At 41.7% G+C, this 19279-nt stretch overlaps 1 protein-coding gene across 2 annotated transcripts in view; it reads left to right on the top strand.

Annotated features, from left to right (window-relative positions):
• LOC125897372 (CD2-associated protein) overlaps nucleotides 1–19279 on the top strand; it is a 260984-nt gene that overhangs the window by 151595 nt on the left and 90110 nt on the right. For both annotated transcript variants that reach the window (XM_049590680.1, XM_049590679.1), the window contains exon 11: nucleotides 11616–11652. In XM_049590680.1, the coding sequence (XP_049446637.1) occupies nucleotides 11616–11652 (37 nt within the window). The remainder of the gene's footprint in view (nucleotides 1–11615; nucleotides 11653–19279) is intronic.

Raw genomic sequence — 19279 nt, 5'->3', positions numbered from 1 at the left:
TCACAGAAGACTGGGGCCACTATGCCTTCTACTGTTATTATACACATATGATTATTGTCACATATGTATACTATCAGATATTAATATGTACTTTCAACATATTGTATCACAGTAGCCAGAACTATAATTATAATATTATTACTTTCATTAATGTTGTTGTAAGCTACTGTCATTACCGTCTGTCCTGCATCTCTGTCTCTCTCTCTCTCTCTCTCTTTCTGTGTCATTGTGTCATACAGATTACTGTTAATTTATTATGCTGATCTGTTCTGTACGACATCTATTGCACGTCTGTCCGTCCTGGAAGAGGGATCCCTCCTCAGTTGCTCTTCCTGAGGTTTCTACCGTTTTTTTTCCCCCGTTAAAGGGTTTTTTGGGGGGAGTTTTTCGTTATCTGCTGTGAGGGTCCAAAGGACAGAGGGATGTCGTATGCTGCAAAGCCCTGTGAGGCAAATTGTGATTTGTGATATTGGGCTTTATAAATAAAATTGATTGATTGATTGATTGATTGACTACATTACCAATAGAGACAGGATAATCTGGCACAGGAGTGGTGTCTTGACCAGGCTTTATTGCAGGAGTGATTACTGGATGAACACCAGGTGTGCCTCATTACAAAGAGCTGGCCAGCCACACCCTCAGCTGCACACACACTGCCAGGGAGAGAAAAGGGAGGGGGAAAAAGAAAAAACACAGAACATCCCAAACACAAAACCAAACACCAAAACAAACGTTATCATGACAAGTAATGAGAAGAGTGAGACTCACCAGTCAGTGCAGAGCAGCAGCTGCAGCGATGGAGACTGGGGGTGTGGTGCGTTCAAGGGTAATAGGCACTTTATTGATCCCAGAGAGAAATAACTTTTTTTTAACTTTGCTAAATTGCCACAGCAAGTACCAACTCACGTACAGTATAACACAGCATGTAACAAGTAGTGTATAAAACCCGCAGTTTGAGAAAACACGTGGCTGAGACTGTCAGATCCTCTCATTACTAGATAACTGTGCAAAAGTGTGCATGTTAAGTGATTCAGCGATCTGCAGTACGTTCAGTGTGGTACATTCACTAAACGGGCTACACAGTAAGTAAACGGGAGTTTGTTCATTTCTATTAGGCACTTTAGTTATCTCGGTGTGAAATAACTTCTACTTTGCCAAATTCCCACAGCAACAACACACAAACAGTACAACACATCATGTAACAAGTACTGTATAAAACAAGTAGCAATAGAACGAAATATAAGTGAGTGATTACTGACTAAAAAAGTAGTGGTAGAGCAAATATACAAATGTCAACAAAATTATGAATAGAATTAAAAGATGAGAATTGCAGCAATAAATATAAATGACAGCTAATTATACATGTCAGATTATGGCAACGCATATATGAATGGAAGAACAAAATATCATTCCCGGAACTGAAACATGAATCGTTCAGCCGTGTATCAGTTCAGTGGGTCGGAGTCGCAGGCTCCTCCTGCCAAGCATTGAACAATTCGGTGAACAAATCTTTTTAGTGAACTGATTCTTGTGATTCAGTAACATCTGAAGAACTGCCGTGCTCAACGCTACCGGTTTGATGGTGGGTCAGTGATGGTCTGGGGAAGCATATCCTTGGAGGGCCGCACAGACCTCCATGTGCTAGCCAGTGGTACCTTGACTGCCGTTAGGTACCGGGATGAGATCCTCAGACCATATGCTGATGCAGTGGGTCCTGGGTTCCTTCTGATGCATGACAGTGCCCGGCCTCATGTGGCTGGAGTGTGTCAGCAGTTCCTGGATGACCCAGGCATTGATGCTGTTGACTGGCTCCCCCGTTCCCCAGACCTGAATCCAATCGAGCACCTTTGGGACATCATGTATCGTAACATACACCGCTGCCACATTGCACCACAGATTCATTTTTTTATCCCTGGGAGACACCTGTGGACCATTCGGCGGCTCCGGTCATGGAAAGCGGAACGTAACCACGGACAACGATCCTACCATGCTGTGAACCAGCTCTGTTGTCACCGATGCTCCAGCGACTGGGACTGTTCCATCACAGCCGAGGATCCATGGTTTATCCTGGGAGCAAAGCCCAGAACACCTGCAATTTCCACACTCTGCCAGGCTCCAGCGGAGGTACTATGTCCCACCGGCGGGAATGGATTAAAGGCTCCCGTGAGCTTGACTCCATGCAAACCGGAGCAGGTGCCCTGGACATTAGTCTGTAGGGGTAAACACGGTGCACATCTGTCTCCTCCTCAGCCACCTCTGGACCTCCCGCTGACCAACAGGTACAGCACCTTAAGGCTGCAGGATTTCCCGCCTTTGGAGACTAGCTCCCACCGTCCATTATCCTTTCAATCCACATCCAGCCTCGGCTCTTGGCAGATTAAGCCCCAGGATCCTGCGCTGCCTGGTCCTTCTCGATCACCCGTGCCCTCAGCAACAACAACCGATGTCCAGCGACAGGGGTGGCCTCCACACCAGGCTCCATCCCACCCCCGTCATACTCCCAGGAGTTTGGATGTGCACACAAAGGGACGGCGCCCTCCCTCGGTGCTTGTTGTTGGCTCCTCCCTGGTCTGACACATTGTAGTGTGCAGCAGCTGGACCTTCTGCTACCCAGGTGCGTGCGTAAAAGACATTACATCCTCTGCTCTGCAGGTGATTGCCCAGCACAGCTCTGCCTCCACCGTGGTCCTAGAAGCTGGTTTAAATGACCTGGTTTAAAGAGGATTTCATATATCTCCTGGACAGTCTGCTGGACACCGGAAAGATCACGCCTTCTATCAACGAACATTGAATTAACTTTGCACTCTTGCATGGGCAGCCCCGTGTTAGCTGCCAATATCCAGCATGCTGTTCAGACCACAACATCTACACGTGATTGACTGTTTTCCTCCACTTCCTCCACGGTATCCCCACAGACCATAATTAGTGTCCCCTTCTGTCCTCTTCCGGCACCTGCTGCTCTAAATAATCCACCACCAGTTTATCCCATTACGGCTATCATCACAGTCCGGTCCACTCAAAGAAGATGTGCTGCTCACATGAGACCTGACCTGCGATGTTTGCATCCCATAAAGGAAATACCTTACAATAACACACAGGCAACTGTCCCACTGACCAATAACTCACCAGCAACCTTCAAATTGGCACTTCTTTGTCAAATAAAACTTTTATTACTGATGACTGATTGACTGTTTATTTTTGAATAGAAACATGGCTGGGCATGGATGCACCAGCAGTTCTCACTGAAGCCTCCCCACCAAATGTTAGCTGTGTATTTTCTATAAGGAAGAGTAGAAAGGGTGGCGGTACTGCTTCAATAATCTTGACTCCATTTAACATCGAGCAAATTTTACTTGATCAGTACACCACCTTTGAATGCCACGCCTTTGTTTTTAGCAGCCCTCCAATTTTATGCATTACAGTTTACAGACCACCAAAACAATGTGCTGCCTTCAGAGTTTTCTGAGTTTTTAGTAAGAATCCACGCTTCTTAGAACACGATTGTCATAGCTGGTGATTTTAACATACAATCAATCAATCAATCAATCAATCAATCAATCAATCAATTTTATTTATAGATCCCAATATCACAAATCACAATCGCATACGACATCCCTCTGTCCTTTGGACCCTCACAGCGGATAAAGAAAAACTCCCCAAAATAAACCCTTTAACGGGGGGGAAAAAAACGGTAGAAACCTCAGGAAGAGCAACCAAGGAGGGATCCCTCTTCCAGGACGGTCAAACATGCAATAGATGTTGTACAGAACAGATCAGCATAATAAATTAACAGTAATCCGTATGACACAATGAGACAGAAAAAGAGAGAGAGAGACAGAGAGACAGAGAGATGCAGGACAGACGGTAATGACAGTAGCTTACAACAACATTAATGAAAGTAATAATATTATAATTATAATTCTGGCTACTGTGATACAATATGTTGAAAGTAGACATTAATATCTGACAGTATACATATGTGACAATAATCATATGTGTATAATAACAGTAGAAGTATGACTAATGATGACAGCAGCAGCAGGAGGCATCTGGCAGGACCACGGCAGCAGCACAACCACACATGTCACACTATCTAGGCACCGCTGCAATATGAGTTAACCTGAGAGACAGTGGAGCACAAAGGCTCCGGAGAAGAAGCCGAGTTAGTGACATCCAGAATGGCCGAGTTAGCAAGATGCAGTAATATGATACGAGAGAGAGAGAGAGAGAGAGAGAGAGAGAGAGAGACAAGGAGAGAAGATGCCTGGTGTATTATAGGGGGTCCTCCGCAGACTAGGCCTAAGTCAGCCTAACTAGGGACTGGTACAAGGCAAGCCTGAGCCATTAGCTTTATCAAAGAGGAAATTCTTAAGTCTAGTCTTAAATGTGGAGACAGTGTCTGCCTCCTGGACCGTAACAGGAAGATAATTCCACAGGAGAGGAGTCTGATAGCTGAAGGCTCTGGCTCCTGATCTATTTTTGGAGACTTTAGGGACCACGAGTAACCCTGCGTTCTCAGAGCGCAGAGTTCTGGTGGCACTGTGAGCTCTCTAAGATATGATGGAGCTTGACCATTTAGAGCTTTCTAAGTTAACAGTAGGATTTTAAATTCAATTCTGGATTTTACAGGGAGCCAGTGCAGAGAAGCTAAAACAGGAGAAATATGATCTTGTTTCTTAGTTCCTGTTAGTACACGTGCTGCTGCATTCTGAATTAGCTGGAGAGTTTTTAAGAACTTACTAGAGCTACCTGATAATAGAGAGTTACAGTAATCCTAGTCTCCCCACCAGATAATCAGAGATCTCCGCCTTCTGATAGTCTGGGGACACTCCTTTATAAAGTGTATTTAACACACTGGCGAAAACGGCCGGCAACAAAGCAACGCCTCTTGCATTTTTGAAAAGGACACACCTTCTCGGAAATGTGCACTCCCCTTTTTTTGTCCGCAAGGAAACAAACACACAGAGAGCTTGAAAATGGATGCCGAGAGTGTGCTCATCCATGAAGAAAATATTTTTTCTAGCGGATGTCTTAGTTACAACATGATTGAGCTAACTGGAGTAGTTTCATGTCGTACCCGACAACGGGTTTTTACAACGCTTTTAACAGATGACGTCCAGATGTTAGCTTTGCTGCTAGTGTTAGCTGTCCCTGTCAGCTGCAGCCACTGATGCTTTCTAGACATCGTGATTTCCCAAAACTGAATAAATACCACACATAGCAACACAAAATTACTTTGCGAGCTCAATCATGTTGTAACTAAGATATCTGCTGGAAAAGATATTTTTTTCACGGACTGTTTAATGATTTATTACCTTTTACAGACACCGCTAATGGCTAACAGGGCTAACAGCTAATGGTTAGCCCAGCTAAACGTGCACACAGAAATAGTAATGTTTGTTCAATCGTTGTGTTTATAGACTTTACAAACATCGGATTAGTCTAAACGGTGATACAGTGATGTGAAAAATGTGATACATAGGCTATATATATAGCTAAAAGCTCAGCTGGTTTTCTACCTGGGCTACAGAGGGAATCGCCTTGTTGTTTACAAGGCGATTCCCTCTATAGTCCGGCCGGACGGATGAGTCATGGCCTTGTAAAAGATTATGTTTGTTTCTTTTAGTTGGCGAGAATGTGTCGCCGCAAACGCGACAAACATCCACTAACTTTGACGTTGAGTTTTCTGCGCACACAGCTGAGCCATTTTGTACCGCTACACGTGTTTCTAGTCGGACTATGTTTACAAGCACAAGAGTTCAGCTAGCCACCGAAGGACCACCCTGCAGATTTACTATTGGTTCTGCAACGTAGGGAGTTTTTTTAAACTCTGAAATTGTATTCGCCCATCCAAACACAAAATCAGGGAGAAAGTAATCAGTCTTTAGTTAAGCAAAGCGTCTAAAGACTGACTTGTGGGTCTACAGTAATCCAGCTTTGAGGTAACAAAAGCATGGACCAATTTTTCTGCATCTTTTCGGGTCAGGATAGGCCTAATTTTCGCAATATTACTCAGATGAAAAAATGCAGTCCGTCAGGTTTGTTTTAAATGAGAATTAAAAGACAAATCTTGATCAAATGTTACTCCGAGGTTTCCTACAGTAGTGCTAGAGGCCAGAGCAATGCCATCTAGAGAAACTATGTCATCAGATAAAGAGTCTCTGAGTTGTTTGGGGCCAAGAACAGTAACTTCAGTTTTGTCTGAATTTAACATCAGGAAATTGGTGCTCATCCAGGTTTTTATGCCTTTAAGGCAATGTCTTTAAGGCAATTATGAAGTTTAGTTAATTGACATACACATAAAGAGTCAGACCATCTGTCCAAAGAGTTCATCAACCTGCTTAGCTCCATGGATTTTACCCAGCATGTCATGCAGCTGACTCACAACAGGGGACACACCCTGGACCTTGTCGTTAGCCATGGCTTGTCCACCGGTGTGTCCTCTGTTGTTGACTTGGCTGTATCCGACCACTACTGTGTGTTTTTTTTAACAACACTGATTTTATGGTACAGAAGAACTAGGTGCGAACTGTGTGGAAATGCTATCCTGAAGTGGCTGCAAATTTTATTGAAGTTGTACGCAAAAGCCCTCCAGTTATTTTACCAGCATCCTGTGATTTTATCCTTGAAAATTTTAACAGTAAGTTAACGTCAAGCCTCGATTTGGGAGCTCCTTTCACACTGAAGAAGATAAAATCGAAGCCTACACCACCATGGAGAAATGAAGAAATCAGAAAATTGAAAAAACAATGCAGGAAAGCTGAAAGAAAATGGAGGAAAAGTAGATTAACGATTAATGATCAAGTACTCCAAAAACAAATGAAATTATATAATAACAGTGTGAAACAGGCCAGGAATAATTACTTTGCAAGTATAATTTCCAACCACAAACATCACCCCAAAGTCATCTTTTCTACTATAGATCATTTAATCAACCCTTATTTTAATAAATACAGTAAGTATAAGTATAAGTATAAGTTCAACTTCTGACTCTTTATGTGAGAGGTTTGCAGACCACTTCAGGAACAAAATTGATTTTATTAGATCAAGCATTTTATCTGAATAGAGAACTATTTTAAACAAAAGTGAAGGTTTGCTTTTACCTGTGGAGACACTGGACTGTTTTGTTCTGGTTGATGCTAAGATGTTTGGTAGAGTTTTCTCCCAAATAAATCCAACCACCTGCCACTTAGATCCAATCCCCACACCACTTTTTGAAACATTTTATGGATCCTTTGAAAGTGAGCTTTTAAACATTGTGAATTGCTCTCTTCAGACAGGCACCTTTCCTGCTGCCTTTAAAACGTCAGTCTTATATGGCATCAATTGTCATAGTTATGCAGATGATACACAGCTATACATCGCCATGTCTCCTGATAACACAGGGCCAATTGATGCCCTTTTTAACTGTATTTTAGATATCAAATCCTATATGGCAGAGAACTTTTTACAGATCAACCAGGACAAAACTGAAGTTTTAGTTATCGGTCCTTAGGCTAAGAGAGAGAAACATTTGACAAAATTAAATGCATTGTCAATGAATCCATCTGACAAAGTAAGAAACCTGGGCGTCATTTTTGACTCTGAGCTTAGTTATATTCCACATATTAAGCAAGTAGTTAAAACAGGTTTTTATCACCTCAAAAATATTGCCAGAGTTCGCCCATTTCTCTCTTTGGCCAACAAAGAGATGCTGATGGATGCTTTTTTTTCCCCAGTCATATTGATTACTGCAATGCCCTGCTTTCTGGTCTTCCCAAAAATAGTATCTCAAACCTCCAATTACTCTAGAATTCAGCTGCACGTGTGCTGACGAGGACCAGAAGGCGGGCTCATAAAACATTAATTTTAGAATCACTGCATTGGCTCCCTGTGTGTTTTAGGATTGGTTTTAAGGTCCTTTTAATTGTTTTAAAATGTCTTAAAGGTCTTGCCCCTTCTTATCTTTCTGATCTGCTTTTATCTTATGAACCCTCGCAGACCCTGAGGTCCTCCGGCACCGGCATTTTAGTCATTCCAAAAGTAAATACAAAACCCACGGTGAGACAGCTTTCCAGCATTATGCCCCACGTTTATGGAATAGCCTGCCGGAGAATCTGAGGGCCGTAGAGAATGTTGAAATTTGTAAAAACAGGCTCAAGACCAACCTTTTTAATCTGGCTTTTAACTAATGTCCCTTTTATCTTCCTAATTTTACTAATGTAGTATTACTTTTAGTCTAATAGATAACTTAGATACTATTTATTATTCAGATACTATTTATTATTGCTTAGATGCAATTTATTATTGTATTTACTTTAAAGGAGCTATATGTAAGAAATCTAAAGCAAATAGTCCTAAAATCCTCCTAATATGTCACAGAGACTAACGAATAATGTTCATATAACATACTGATCTCACCGACAGCAATAGTACAGCCAGAATATTTGCATCTAAAAAAAATTTTTTTGCAGTTTGCAAATCATGTTTATGTTTTGAATTTGTGTTTTGGCTTGTTGTGCCACCCACCGCCGTCTACCAGTCACGCAGTCAGTAGAGTCTCAGCATCAGTTACAGTTACGACTGAGCTACAGCAGCACGGCAAGCAGCATTAGCAGTGTCCCGGTACATAGCATTATCAGCCGGCTCCTCCTCAGCTGTCTCCCGGCAGTAGCGTTAGCAGCAGAGAAGCCGGACTTGCTTGAACGGTCCGCTGGAAAACTGAAGATCAAGGACGCGGCGACGCAGCCCTACCACGGCAGCCGCCTGTGGTCAAACAAATCAGTCTCCAGCGTGCCGCTGTCCAGTAACCTCGAATCTGTAGGGGAGGGGGGGCGGACTCGACTCGCAGCAGTATTTTGAATTTGAGTGCAGTAACCGTTTTGGCCACATTCTTACATACAGCGCCTTTAAGCATGCTCTGCTTTTATCTACTGTATATGTTGTAATTTATTTAATAACTATTTTATTTTATGTTACATCTTAATATTTTATGTCATTTATTATAGCTTAGTTCTTAACTCCAGTGTTTCCTCAGTGGGAGCTATCTGCACTATATATATATATATATATATATATATATATATATATATATATATATATGTATATACAGTACAGGCCAAAAGTTTGGACACACCTTCTCATTCAATGCGTTTTCTTTATTTTCATGACTATTTACATTGTAGATTCTCACTGAAGGCATCAAAACTATGAATGAACACATGTGGAGTTATGTACTTAACAAAAAAAGGTGAAATAACTGAAAACATGTTTTATATTCTAGTTTCTTCAAAATAGCCACCCTTTGCTCTGATTACTGCTTTGCACACTCTTGACATTCTCTCGATGAGCTTCAAGAGGTAGTCACCTGAAATGGTTTCCACTTCACAGGTGTGCCTTATCAGGGTTAATTAGTGGAATTTCTTGCTTTATCAATGGGGTTGGGACCATCAGTTGTGTTGTGCAGAAGTCAGGTTAATACACAGCCGACAGCCCTATTGGACAACTGTTAAAATTCATATTATGGCAAGAACCAATCAGCTAACTAAAGAAAAATGAGTGGCCATCATTACTTTAAGAAATGAAGGTCAGTTAGTCCGGAAAATTGCAAAAACTTTAAATTTGTCCCCAAGTGGAGTCGCAAAAACCATCAAGCGCTACAACGAAACTGGCACACATGAGCACCAACCCAGGAAAGGAAGACCAAGAGTCACCTCTGCTTCTGAGGATAAGTTCATCCGAGTCACCAGCCTCAGAAATCGCAAGTTAACAGCAGCTCAGATCAGAGACCAGATGAATGCCACACAGAGTTCTAGCAGCAGACCCATCTCTAGAACAACTGTTAAGAGGAGACTGCGCGAATCAGGCCTTCATGGTCAAATAGCTGCTAGGAAACCACTGCTAAGGAGAGACAAGCAGAAGAGATTTGTTTGGGCCAAGAAACACAAGGAATGGACATTAGACCAGTGGAAATCTGTGCTTTGGTCTGATGAGTCCAAATTTGAGATCTTTGGTTCCAACCGCCGTGTCTTTGTGAGACGCAGAAAAGGTGAACGGATGGATTCCACATGCCTGGTTCCCACTGTGAAGCATGGAGGAGGAGGTGTGATGGTGTGGGGCTGTTTTGCTGGTGACACTGTTGGGGATTTATTCAAAATTGAAGGCACACTGAACCAGCATGGCTACCACAGCATCCTGCAGCGACATGCCATCCCATCCGGTTTGCGTTTAGTTGGACGATCATTTATTTTTCAACAGGACAATGACCCCAAACACACCTCCAGGCTGTGTAAGGGCTATTTGACCAAGAAGGAGAGTGATGGAGTGCTGCGGCAGATGACCTGGCCTCCACAGTCACCAGACCTGAACCCAATCGAGATGGTTTGGGGTGAGCTGGACCGCAGAGTGAAGGCAAAGGGGCCAACAAGTGCTAAACACCTCTGGGAACTCCTTCAAGACTGTTGGAAAACCATTTCAGGTGACTACCTCTTGAAGCTCATGGAGAGAATGCCAAGAGTGTGCAAAGCAGTAATCAGAGCAAAGGGTGGCTATTTTGAAGAAACTAGAATATAAAACATGTTTTCAGTTATTTCACCTTTTTTTGTTAAGTACATAACTCCACATGTGTTCATTCATAGTTTTGATGCCTTCAGTGAGAATCTACAATGTAAATAGTCATGAAAATAAAGAAAACGCATTGAATGAGAAGGTGTGTCCAAACTTTTGGCCTGTACTGTATATATATATACACATACATTCATGTACATATATATGTATATATATTATAACCGATTTGGTTTTTAAATTTTCAGATGGGGCTTCTGACTTTTGGTGCAATAGAGAGCAAAAGCCTTATTTATCTCAATTGGGTCTGTAACTACAGTTTGAGGACTTTTGCGAATTTTAGTAATAAATCAAGAGGGGGATTGGCGCTTAAGTTGCAGTGCTAGCAGCTGACTTTGTCGCCATATTCATAGTAGGTACTCTTTGTGCGCCTTAGAAGGAGCTCTGCTTTATTCGTGGATATAAGATCAAATTCGGTTTGGAGTTTGAGTCTCTCCATCCGAAGACTAGGATTCAAAGAAGAGGAGTGCTGTCTGTCAATTTGCAGAATAGCTTCTGTCAGCTCCTGTTGCCTTTGTTTTTCCTGCTTGCGTACACACGCATTGTAAGAAATGATCTCCCCACGTATTACAGCTCAAAAGTTTCCCATAACAGGGAAGGAGAAACTGAATCAGATTTGTTATTTTGAATAAATAAGGAAATCTTTTCAGAAATAAAATTGCAAAAAAATTTTGAAGATAATAAACTACTTCAGTCTCCAGTTTGAATGCTTTTCAAATTTAGAGACCAATTCCAAATCAAATAGAATGGGGTGTGATCTGAGATAACTAATGCAGAATATTCACATAATGGAAGGAGAACTTTATCTAAAAAGAAGTAATCAATGCAGGAGTGGGTCTGAAGCTGACCGACTTTTAAGCTTTCTTTGACACATCTGGTCATTGATTTATTGAATACTCCGGCTTGTGATATAAATATTTGAGATAATAGATGTCAGTATCTGTTAATGAGTCATCACCCACTTTGGTGTTACTCTGACCTATTTTTACTCTCTCACCCTCTCTTCTTGTCAGAAGCCAAAGAAGCCACCTCCACCATCAAAAAGCATAGGTAAGTAACACTTTCCACACTCCACCTCATTAAATGCTCTTACCAACTCATGGTGCTGCACTGTATGTCTAAAGTGGAGGATACTCCATTACTAGCTCACTGAATATTCAATAAATTTACGTCATACTTTTTAAGAATAGTAGAGTTGCACTGATGGGATCTGTAATAGTAGTATTGCATTTGTTGTTGGTTGCAGGCACAGCACATTAACTAATTACTTCATTAAAAATAAGTGTGGTTTCACTCAACCTAACACATGAATGTCAGTACGGAGATTTGTAAGTTATCTTGGCTTAACAAAGTGGTTTTCTATCTATAGACTGGTTAACCACCATGCTACGCTATGATGGGCTGATACCACAGCTTGTGTGCTCAGTTAAGGGATAGTATTAGAATATAATGACCGAAAGTGCCAGTAGAACAGAGCAAGACTATAAAAATGGATATGACTCAGATTGAGAGCTGGAGAGCTAATAGAAGAAGAAGTTTAGAAAATGGTGGAGGGATCCCGATAGACTTTATGGTGGCTGGAAATATTTACCATATCCTGTTAAAAGAAGGAAGCATTGTGTGACTATCTGATGGTTGTTGCGATTGAAGGGTGCAGCAGTTGCCTATTTAAATCACAAAGCCAAGTCATGCTAATCAGGGTTTTTGTTGTACTCACTGAGTTCAGTTTTAGAATTTTTAAGGTATTTTTAATACCGCATAGGATGCAGTTTAACACCTTTGTCATTGTCACACCAGCCTAAGTACCAACCTGATTCTAAAAAAAAAAGTTAGGACACTGTGTAAAATGTAGATAAAAACAGTATGCATTGATGTGCGAATCCTTTTGATCCACATTCAATTGAATGCTGTTCAAAGACAAGATATTTAATGTTTGCACTGGTAAACCTGATTTTTTTGTAAATGTACACTCATACTGAATTTGATGCTGCAACATGTTTCAAAAATGTTGGGACAGAGGCAAGAAAAGACTGGGAAAGTTGTAAACTGCTGAAAAAACACCTGTTTGGAACATTCCACAGGTAAATGTGTTAATTGGTAACAGAATATAGTATCATGACTGGGAATAAAGGAGCACCCTCTCAAGTTTAAGTTCAAAGTTCAAAAGTTTTTATTGTCAATCCACAATATGTGCAGGACATACAGAAGAATCAAAATGCTGTTTCCCTCTTACCTAGTATTAATGGCTTACAATTTAAAAAGCTAAAAGAAAGCTAAATTGGAATAATAATAATACATAAAATACAATATAATACAAGTAAAAATAAACTAACCAGTATAACCTAATAGACAAGACACTCTAAAGATAATACAAACCTATGTACAATCAATGACAATGTGATGTACGTGTCGCAAAAGACCAATAGCAGCAGATATTAAGTAGTGCAAATTATTAACATGAAGTTAAGTGTGCAATGTAAAGTGTACAGACAGACAGTCAGCAGCAGTTTGTGATATAATGTAATATAACACTGGGGTATGGATGTAGTGAGACTATGTGCAAAACAGCAGAGGTAGTCTGTATGTGCAGTGGGTGGAATTACAATCCAGGGGCAGGGGGCAGAGGGGCGAGGTAGTGGATAGACATCCTGACAGCCTGGTGGATAAAGATGTTTGTGAGTTGTGTAGAGTGGGCCTGGAGGCTGCGGTACCTTCTCCCTGAAGGCAGGAGGCTGAAGTGGGAGCGTAAGGGGTGGGAGGTGTCACTAGCAATGCTGATACCTCTGCAGGTATGGTGGGTGTTGAAGATGTCTGTGAGGGAGGGCAGAGGGGTACCAATGAGCTTGCTGGCTGTATTCACTATGTGTTGTAGAGTCTTTCGGCAAGAGGCAGCGCAGCCTCTGTGCCACAGTGCCAAGTGATGCAGCCAGTGGTGACACTCTCAGTGGTGCCTCGGTAAAAAGAAAGGATAGGGTGAGGTTCACCACTTTGTGAAAAAGCTGTGTGGGCAAACAGTCCAACAGTTTAAGAACAATGTTTCTCAACACACAATTGCAAAGAATTCAGTGATTTCATAATCTACAATCCATAATATCATCAACAGAACAGGTGTCCCACATTCAAAGACAATGTCCTTGACCTCAGTTTCAATTCACCTTTTGCTAAGCCACGCCCCCGAAATGCAAAGTAAACAATCAATCACAGCGCAGTATAGGAAAGACCGTGACGGACCTCAGACACTTTCATGGCAGCACTCTCTTGACTACAGTGGAAAAGTTGCTAATTTTCATACATTTCGGTCTAGTTTTTTGGACTTTTAGCTTGCTAGGGTTAAACGCTGTGCCTGGGGCACATAATAATAGTAATAGTGACACTCGTTACCCGGAGAGTTTGGAAAGAGGTGTACGTTTTTTTCCTTGTCCAAAACCCAAAGTCACAAGTGTAGGCTGCGGATAAAACTATGTGGACATCCTCAAACCCAGTTGAACCCCTCAAAGATCGACAGGCACACCTTTGTCTGCTCCAAGGTAAGTAATTACTTTTAACCGTAAAATAATGTAATGCTGTTTTTAGCAGATACTGACTTGTTAACCTAAGTTATCTTAAGTTACGCTAATGTTACTACATGTACATAGGCCCTATTATGGCTAGCTAGCTATCCGCGGCATTAGCAAGCTTAGCCAGCTAAATTAGCTAACGTTAGACGTTGCTACAGTGACGGTCTGCAGCTCCGGGTTGCAACGTTGGTAAAGTTAGAATTTATTAACTTTGTTATTCGTAATCCAGCCAGTAAACCAAGTGGGCTATGTTACCTCTAGCAGACCAAGTGGGCTACGTTACCTTGATGTCAAAATGCAATACTATTTTTTCATTATTTCAGCACTTTGTCAATGGGGAGCCCATTACCGAGTACCACCTCAGTGGCCTAGTGGTAGAGTGTCCGCCCTGAGATTGGGAGGTCCCCGGCCAGGTCATACCAAAGACTATAAAAATGGGACCCATTGCCTCCCTGCTTGGTGCTCAGCATCAGGGGGGTTAGATCACCACATGATTTCTGAGCGTGGCACTGCTGCTGCTCACCACTGCTGCTGCTCACCACTGCTGCTCACCGCTCCCTCAGGGGATGGGTCAAATGCGGAGAACAAATTTCACACACTCAGGTGTGTGACAATCAGTGGAACTTTAACTTAACCCAAATCCAGCACCTGCTCTTCCTGATGGTAGAGGAAATGCAGTCAGATGTCGACCACCTACAACTAAAATTAAGCAATTAGCCCCAAGAGGCCGTGGTTTGCCGGCGATTTTACCATGGCTAAGGGCGTTGTTAGGCACGACGCAAAGCGCCCCTTAGCCGTGGTAAAATCAAGGCAAACCACGGCCTCACGGGGCTAATTGCTTTTATAAAACGGTTACTCCATATGCCTGGCTGGGTTTCATAAAATAAACACACATTAATAAGAGCTGCAATAAAAAATATAAAAAATGAAATAATCATTCTTTCACTCTTCCGCCAAAGAAATAGTTCCTCAACAAGCAACAGACGGACGCAAGAACACACAGGAGCTACAGAAACGCAGTGGAAAGCATGCTTAAAGCTTATTAACGTTTATCTGGGTTGACTATTTAGCTGCTTTTATGTAATATCTCCATTAATTGTGCAATTGCTGAAGTAGTGTTCAATTACAGTCAGGTCCATAAATATTTGGACATTGACACAATTTTCAGCATTCCAGCTCTGTGCAACACCACAGTGGATTTGAAATGAAACAATCAAGATGTGCTTTAAGTGCAGACTCTGAGCTTTAATTTAAGGGTATTTACATCCAAATCAGGTGAATGGTGTAGGAATTACAACACATTTTATATGTGCCTTCCACCTTTTTAAGGGACCAAAAGTAATTGGACAAACTAACATAATCATAAATCAAATTGTCACTTTAATACTTTGTTGCAAATCCTTTGCAGTCAATGACAGCCTGAAGTCTCGAACCCATGGACATCACCAGACGCTGGGTTTCGTCTCTGGTGATGCTCTGCCAGGCCTCTGCTGCAGCTGTCTTCAGTTCCTGCTTGTTCTTTGGGCATTTTCCTTTCAGTTTTGTCTTCAGCAAGTGAAATGCATGTTCAATCGGATTCAGGTCAGGTGATTGACTTGGCCATTGCAGAACATTCCACTTCTTTGCCTTTAAAAACTATGGTTGCTTTAGCAGTATGCTTCGGGTCATTGTCCATCTGCATTGGGAAGTGCCGTCCAATGAGTTTTGAAGCATTTGGCTGAATATGAGCAGATAATATTGCCCGAAACACTTCAGAATTCATTCTGCTGCTTTTGTCAGCAGTCACATCATCAATAAATATAAGAGATCCAGTTCCACTGGCAGCCATACATGCCCATGCCATTACACTACCACCACCATGCTTCACTGATGAGGTGGTACGCTTTGGATCTTGAGCAGTTCCTTCCCTTCTCCATACTTTTCTCTTTCCATCATTCTAGTACAAGTTGATCTTTGTCTCATCTGTCCATAAGATGTTGTTGCAGAACTGTACAGGCTCTTAGATGTTTCTTGGCAAACTCTAATCTGGCCTTCCTGTTTTTGAGGCTCACCAATGGTTTACACCTTGTGGTGAAACCTCTGTATTTCCTCTGGTGAAGTCGTCTCTTATTTGTTGACTTGGACACAGATACACCCACCTCTTGGAGAATTTTCTTGATCTGGCCAACTGTTGAGAAGGGGTTTTTCTTGACGAGGGAAAGGATTTGTCTGTCATCCACCACACTTGTTTTCCGTGGTCTTCCAGGTCTTTTGGTGTTGCTGAGCTCACCAGTGCGTTCTCTCTTTTTAAGAATGTACCAAACAGTTGATTTGGCCACACCTAATGTTTTTGCTATCTCTCTGATGGGTTTGTTTTGATTTTTCAGCCTAATGATGGCTTGCTTCACTGTTACATGTTAACTTACCATACATCGTCGGTGTAGTTTCTCCGCTTTGGATGGAGATAAAAGGCCGGTGGATTGGGTGGCAGCAGTGACAGATATTTCTCCAGTGAAGCGACAGGACACAGTGGGTTCCCTGGCTGCTTGAACATAAATCCCCACAGACTCTCTTTGTTTCGTTTGCCGGCATACTGGTGGTTTTTGGTGCATTCATTAAATGACAGTGTTGCATATTTCTGACCGTTTTCATCCTTTTGGATGATAAATGAGTCAGGCTTCATTTGGCGGTTGCCCTCCTTAGCTCTGCGTCCCATATGCAGCTGCACATCAAACCAAACATTGTTGACAAGACCCTCAGGTGTGTTTGGATTCAGTGCCCGAGAGAGCTTGATTTTCTGAAAACCTTCTTCTCGGCACACCAGGTCTGAAAACAGCGAACTGACCACAGAGTCTGTTTAACGTTCCCAGCTCCACTTCTTGCATTTCTAGCTCTTCAATCTCTCTTTCATTAATTTCAGTGTGTCTCCATTCTTTTTTCTCTTCCTTCTCAATCCCGTCCATCTCCTCCAGCCACTCATCCATGCTTAATCCACCCAGTAAATCAAAATTCACAACAAAGTCCGACATTGTGATAGGTAACAAAACAAGTAACGGCTGCAAACGGTTTAACAATTAAGTAGGCGGAGTAATAGGTGGTCACAGGTGTGTGGTTACAGTGGTTTTACAACGGCTTCCAGTCAATCACAATCAAGGCTTGGATCAACCCATTTTATAAGGTAAGATTTATAAGGCAAATTACAACTAAGTTACAGAAAAACGTAGTAGCTACTACATGAATAGTTGTCTGTATGCATTTTTTGTTTTAATATAGGAAGAAATGGACCATGAAATGGTAATACACGAATGGATCAGTTTGTGATTCAGTAACAAGCTCGGACTTAAATAACAATAACAAAATGTGTCATATTCAAATATCATTTTATGTCTTAGACAATGAATTTCATTAATGATGTCTAACACAACATCAAAGGAACATCAAATAATTTATTACACCACCTTTCATATTTACAGAGTCAGGTGTGATCCACCAGATGTTTTGATAGACATCAGGGGAGACACAGAGCGAGGATCATCAGTGGAGGATACCACGACTGAGGAGAGCACTACACTCACTGAAATGGTTATGTACCAGTATGGGACTTGTTGTGACAGTGATCTTTCTAACTGTACAGACCTATTAGGAAATACTCAAAAAAAGAACCAGTCTAGTTTAGTTTTAATTTTTTCCACCTTTCTGCATCAAAGTGAATGCGCTCCAGGTGATAGTCACTGTCACACTTCACAAAAAAGTCACACCATGGCATCCCAGTTATCCCCATCTATCCAGTAATTTGGTAGTAGTACTCATGGTTATGTTTGAGGCTGTAGGTATCATCACTGTGCTTCTGGATGTATTGACAACCTGTGTAGCTGTATTGCTCTGGGCACTTTATTTCTAGAAGTCCATCACTTTTGTCGTCACTGCTCTGAAGGACTTTCCTGTCAGTAGATATACGTAAATGGGGGCCATTGGATTCACGACAAAGCCACACATCATGTAGACTTGGTTTCCAGTGACTTCTGTGTATTGGGCTGCAGCAACTGGCTCAAGCTCCAGGCCTCTCTTCATTGCTTTGGTTTGCACTGTCTTCTTCTTCCTCTGCATGATGATGGGGAGCTGCTCAAAGTCTGCTTTCCTGGAGTATATTCTCTCGAAAGAGGATGAAGTAAGACGAGGAGAGCGGACATGATGCCAGATGTTGTTGCTGCTCTGCTGTCTGGTTTCTTTCTCTAGTGCTTCTGCTTCAGGCTTTGAGACCATCATATCGCTGTAGCATTCCATCTGGTCTTTTGTTAGGACTGTAGAGAAAGTGCTTGGCTGTGGTGGCAAAAGTAATGCTGGGAAATCCTCAATAGGGTTTGATAGGGAGAATATTGGGATGTCCAACAGTGGGAGCCACACACACACACATACACACACACATACACACACACACACACACACACACACACAAAGTGAGAGAGAGAGAAGAGAAAAAAAAACATTATTGCAATGTCTGTAAATTATTTACATTGTTATATTACACTAGTTGTAATAATTTCATTCTTATTTTTCCAGAGTGCCCAGAGGACCAACCCTAGATAACAGAAACACAGCAGGAAGTGGAGAGACTGAAGACTCTACTTGCTCAAAAAAAAAAGAAAAAAGAAAATGACTTGAAAATACAAGATAGTCAGGCTCCTAATCCACTCACACCAGACTATAAATAACAGCAGTGTCTCTAACTATTTCCATTACTGCACTGGGTTCACATATGATGATTTTAACAAAGTGTGCACATTTTTCAGACTACCAGATAATGAAACAGCCCCACAAACACACATCCCTTTGACATACAAGAAAGTGAACTGGCAGATCCAGAAGATGCCTTTACGTCAACAATTTCTACTTGTATTCATGAGACTGAGACAAAACTTTGACCTGATAGAGCTAACTTTCAAATTTCAGATTGATGTGCAAAGTGTTAGCACTTTATTCAATTGATGGATTGACTATATGTATGGCAGGCTAGGTAGTGTGTATGTTTGTCCACACAGGGACAGTATTAGTTCCCAACAACTTTTGCAATTCTAGATTGCACAGAGATTAAGATAGAGAAACCAAGCTCACAAAGTCTACCAACTACAAGTCTGCCAACA

This window comes from Epinephelus fuscoguttatus, linkage group LG11, assembly GCF_011397635.1.
Source record: "Epinephelus fuscoguttatus linkage group LG11, E.fuscoguttatus.final_Chr_v1".
Lineage (NCBI taxonomy): Eukaryota > Metazoa > Chordata > Actinopteri > Perciformes > Serranidae > Epinephelus > Epinephelus fuscoguttatus.
This window is presented reverse-complemented; position numbering and strand designations above follow the sequence as displayed.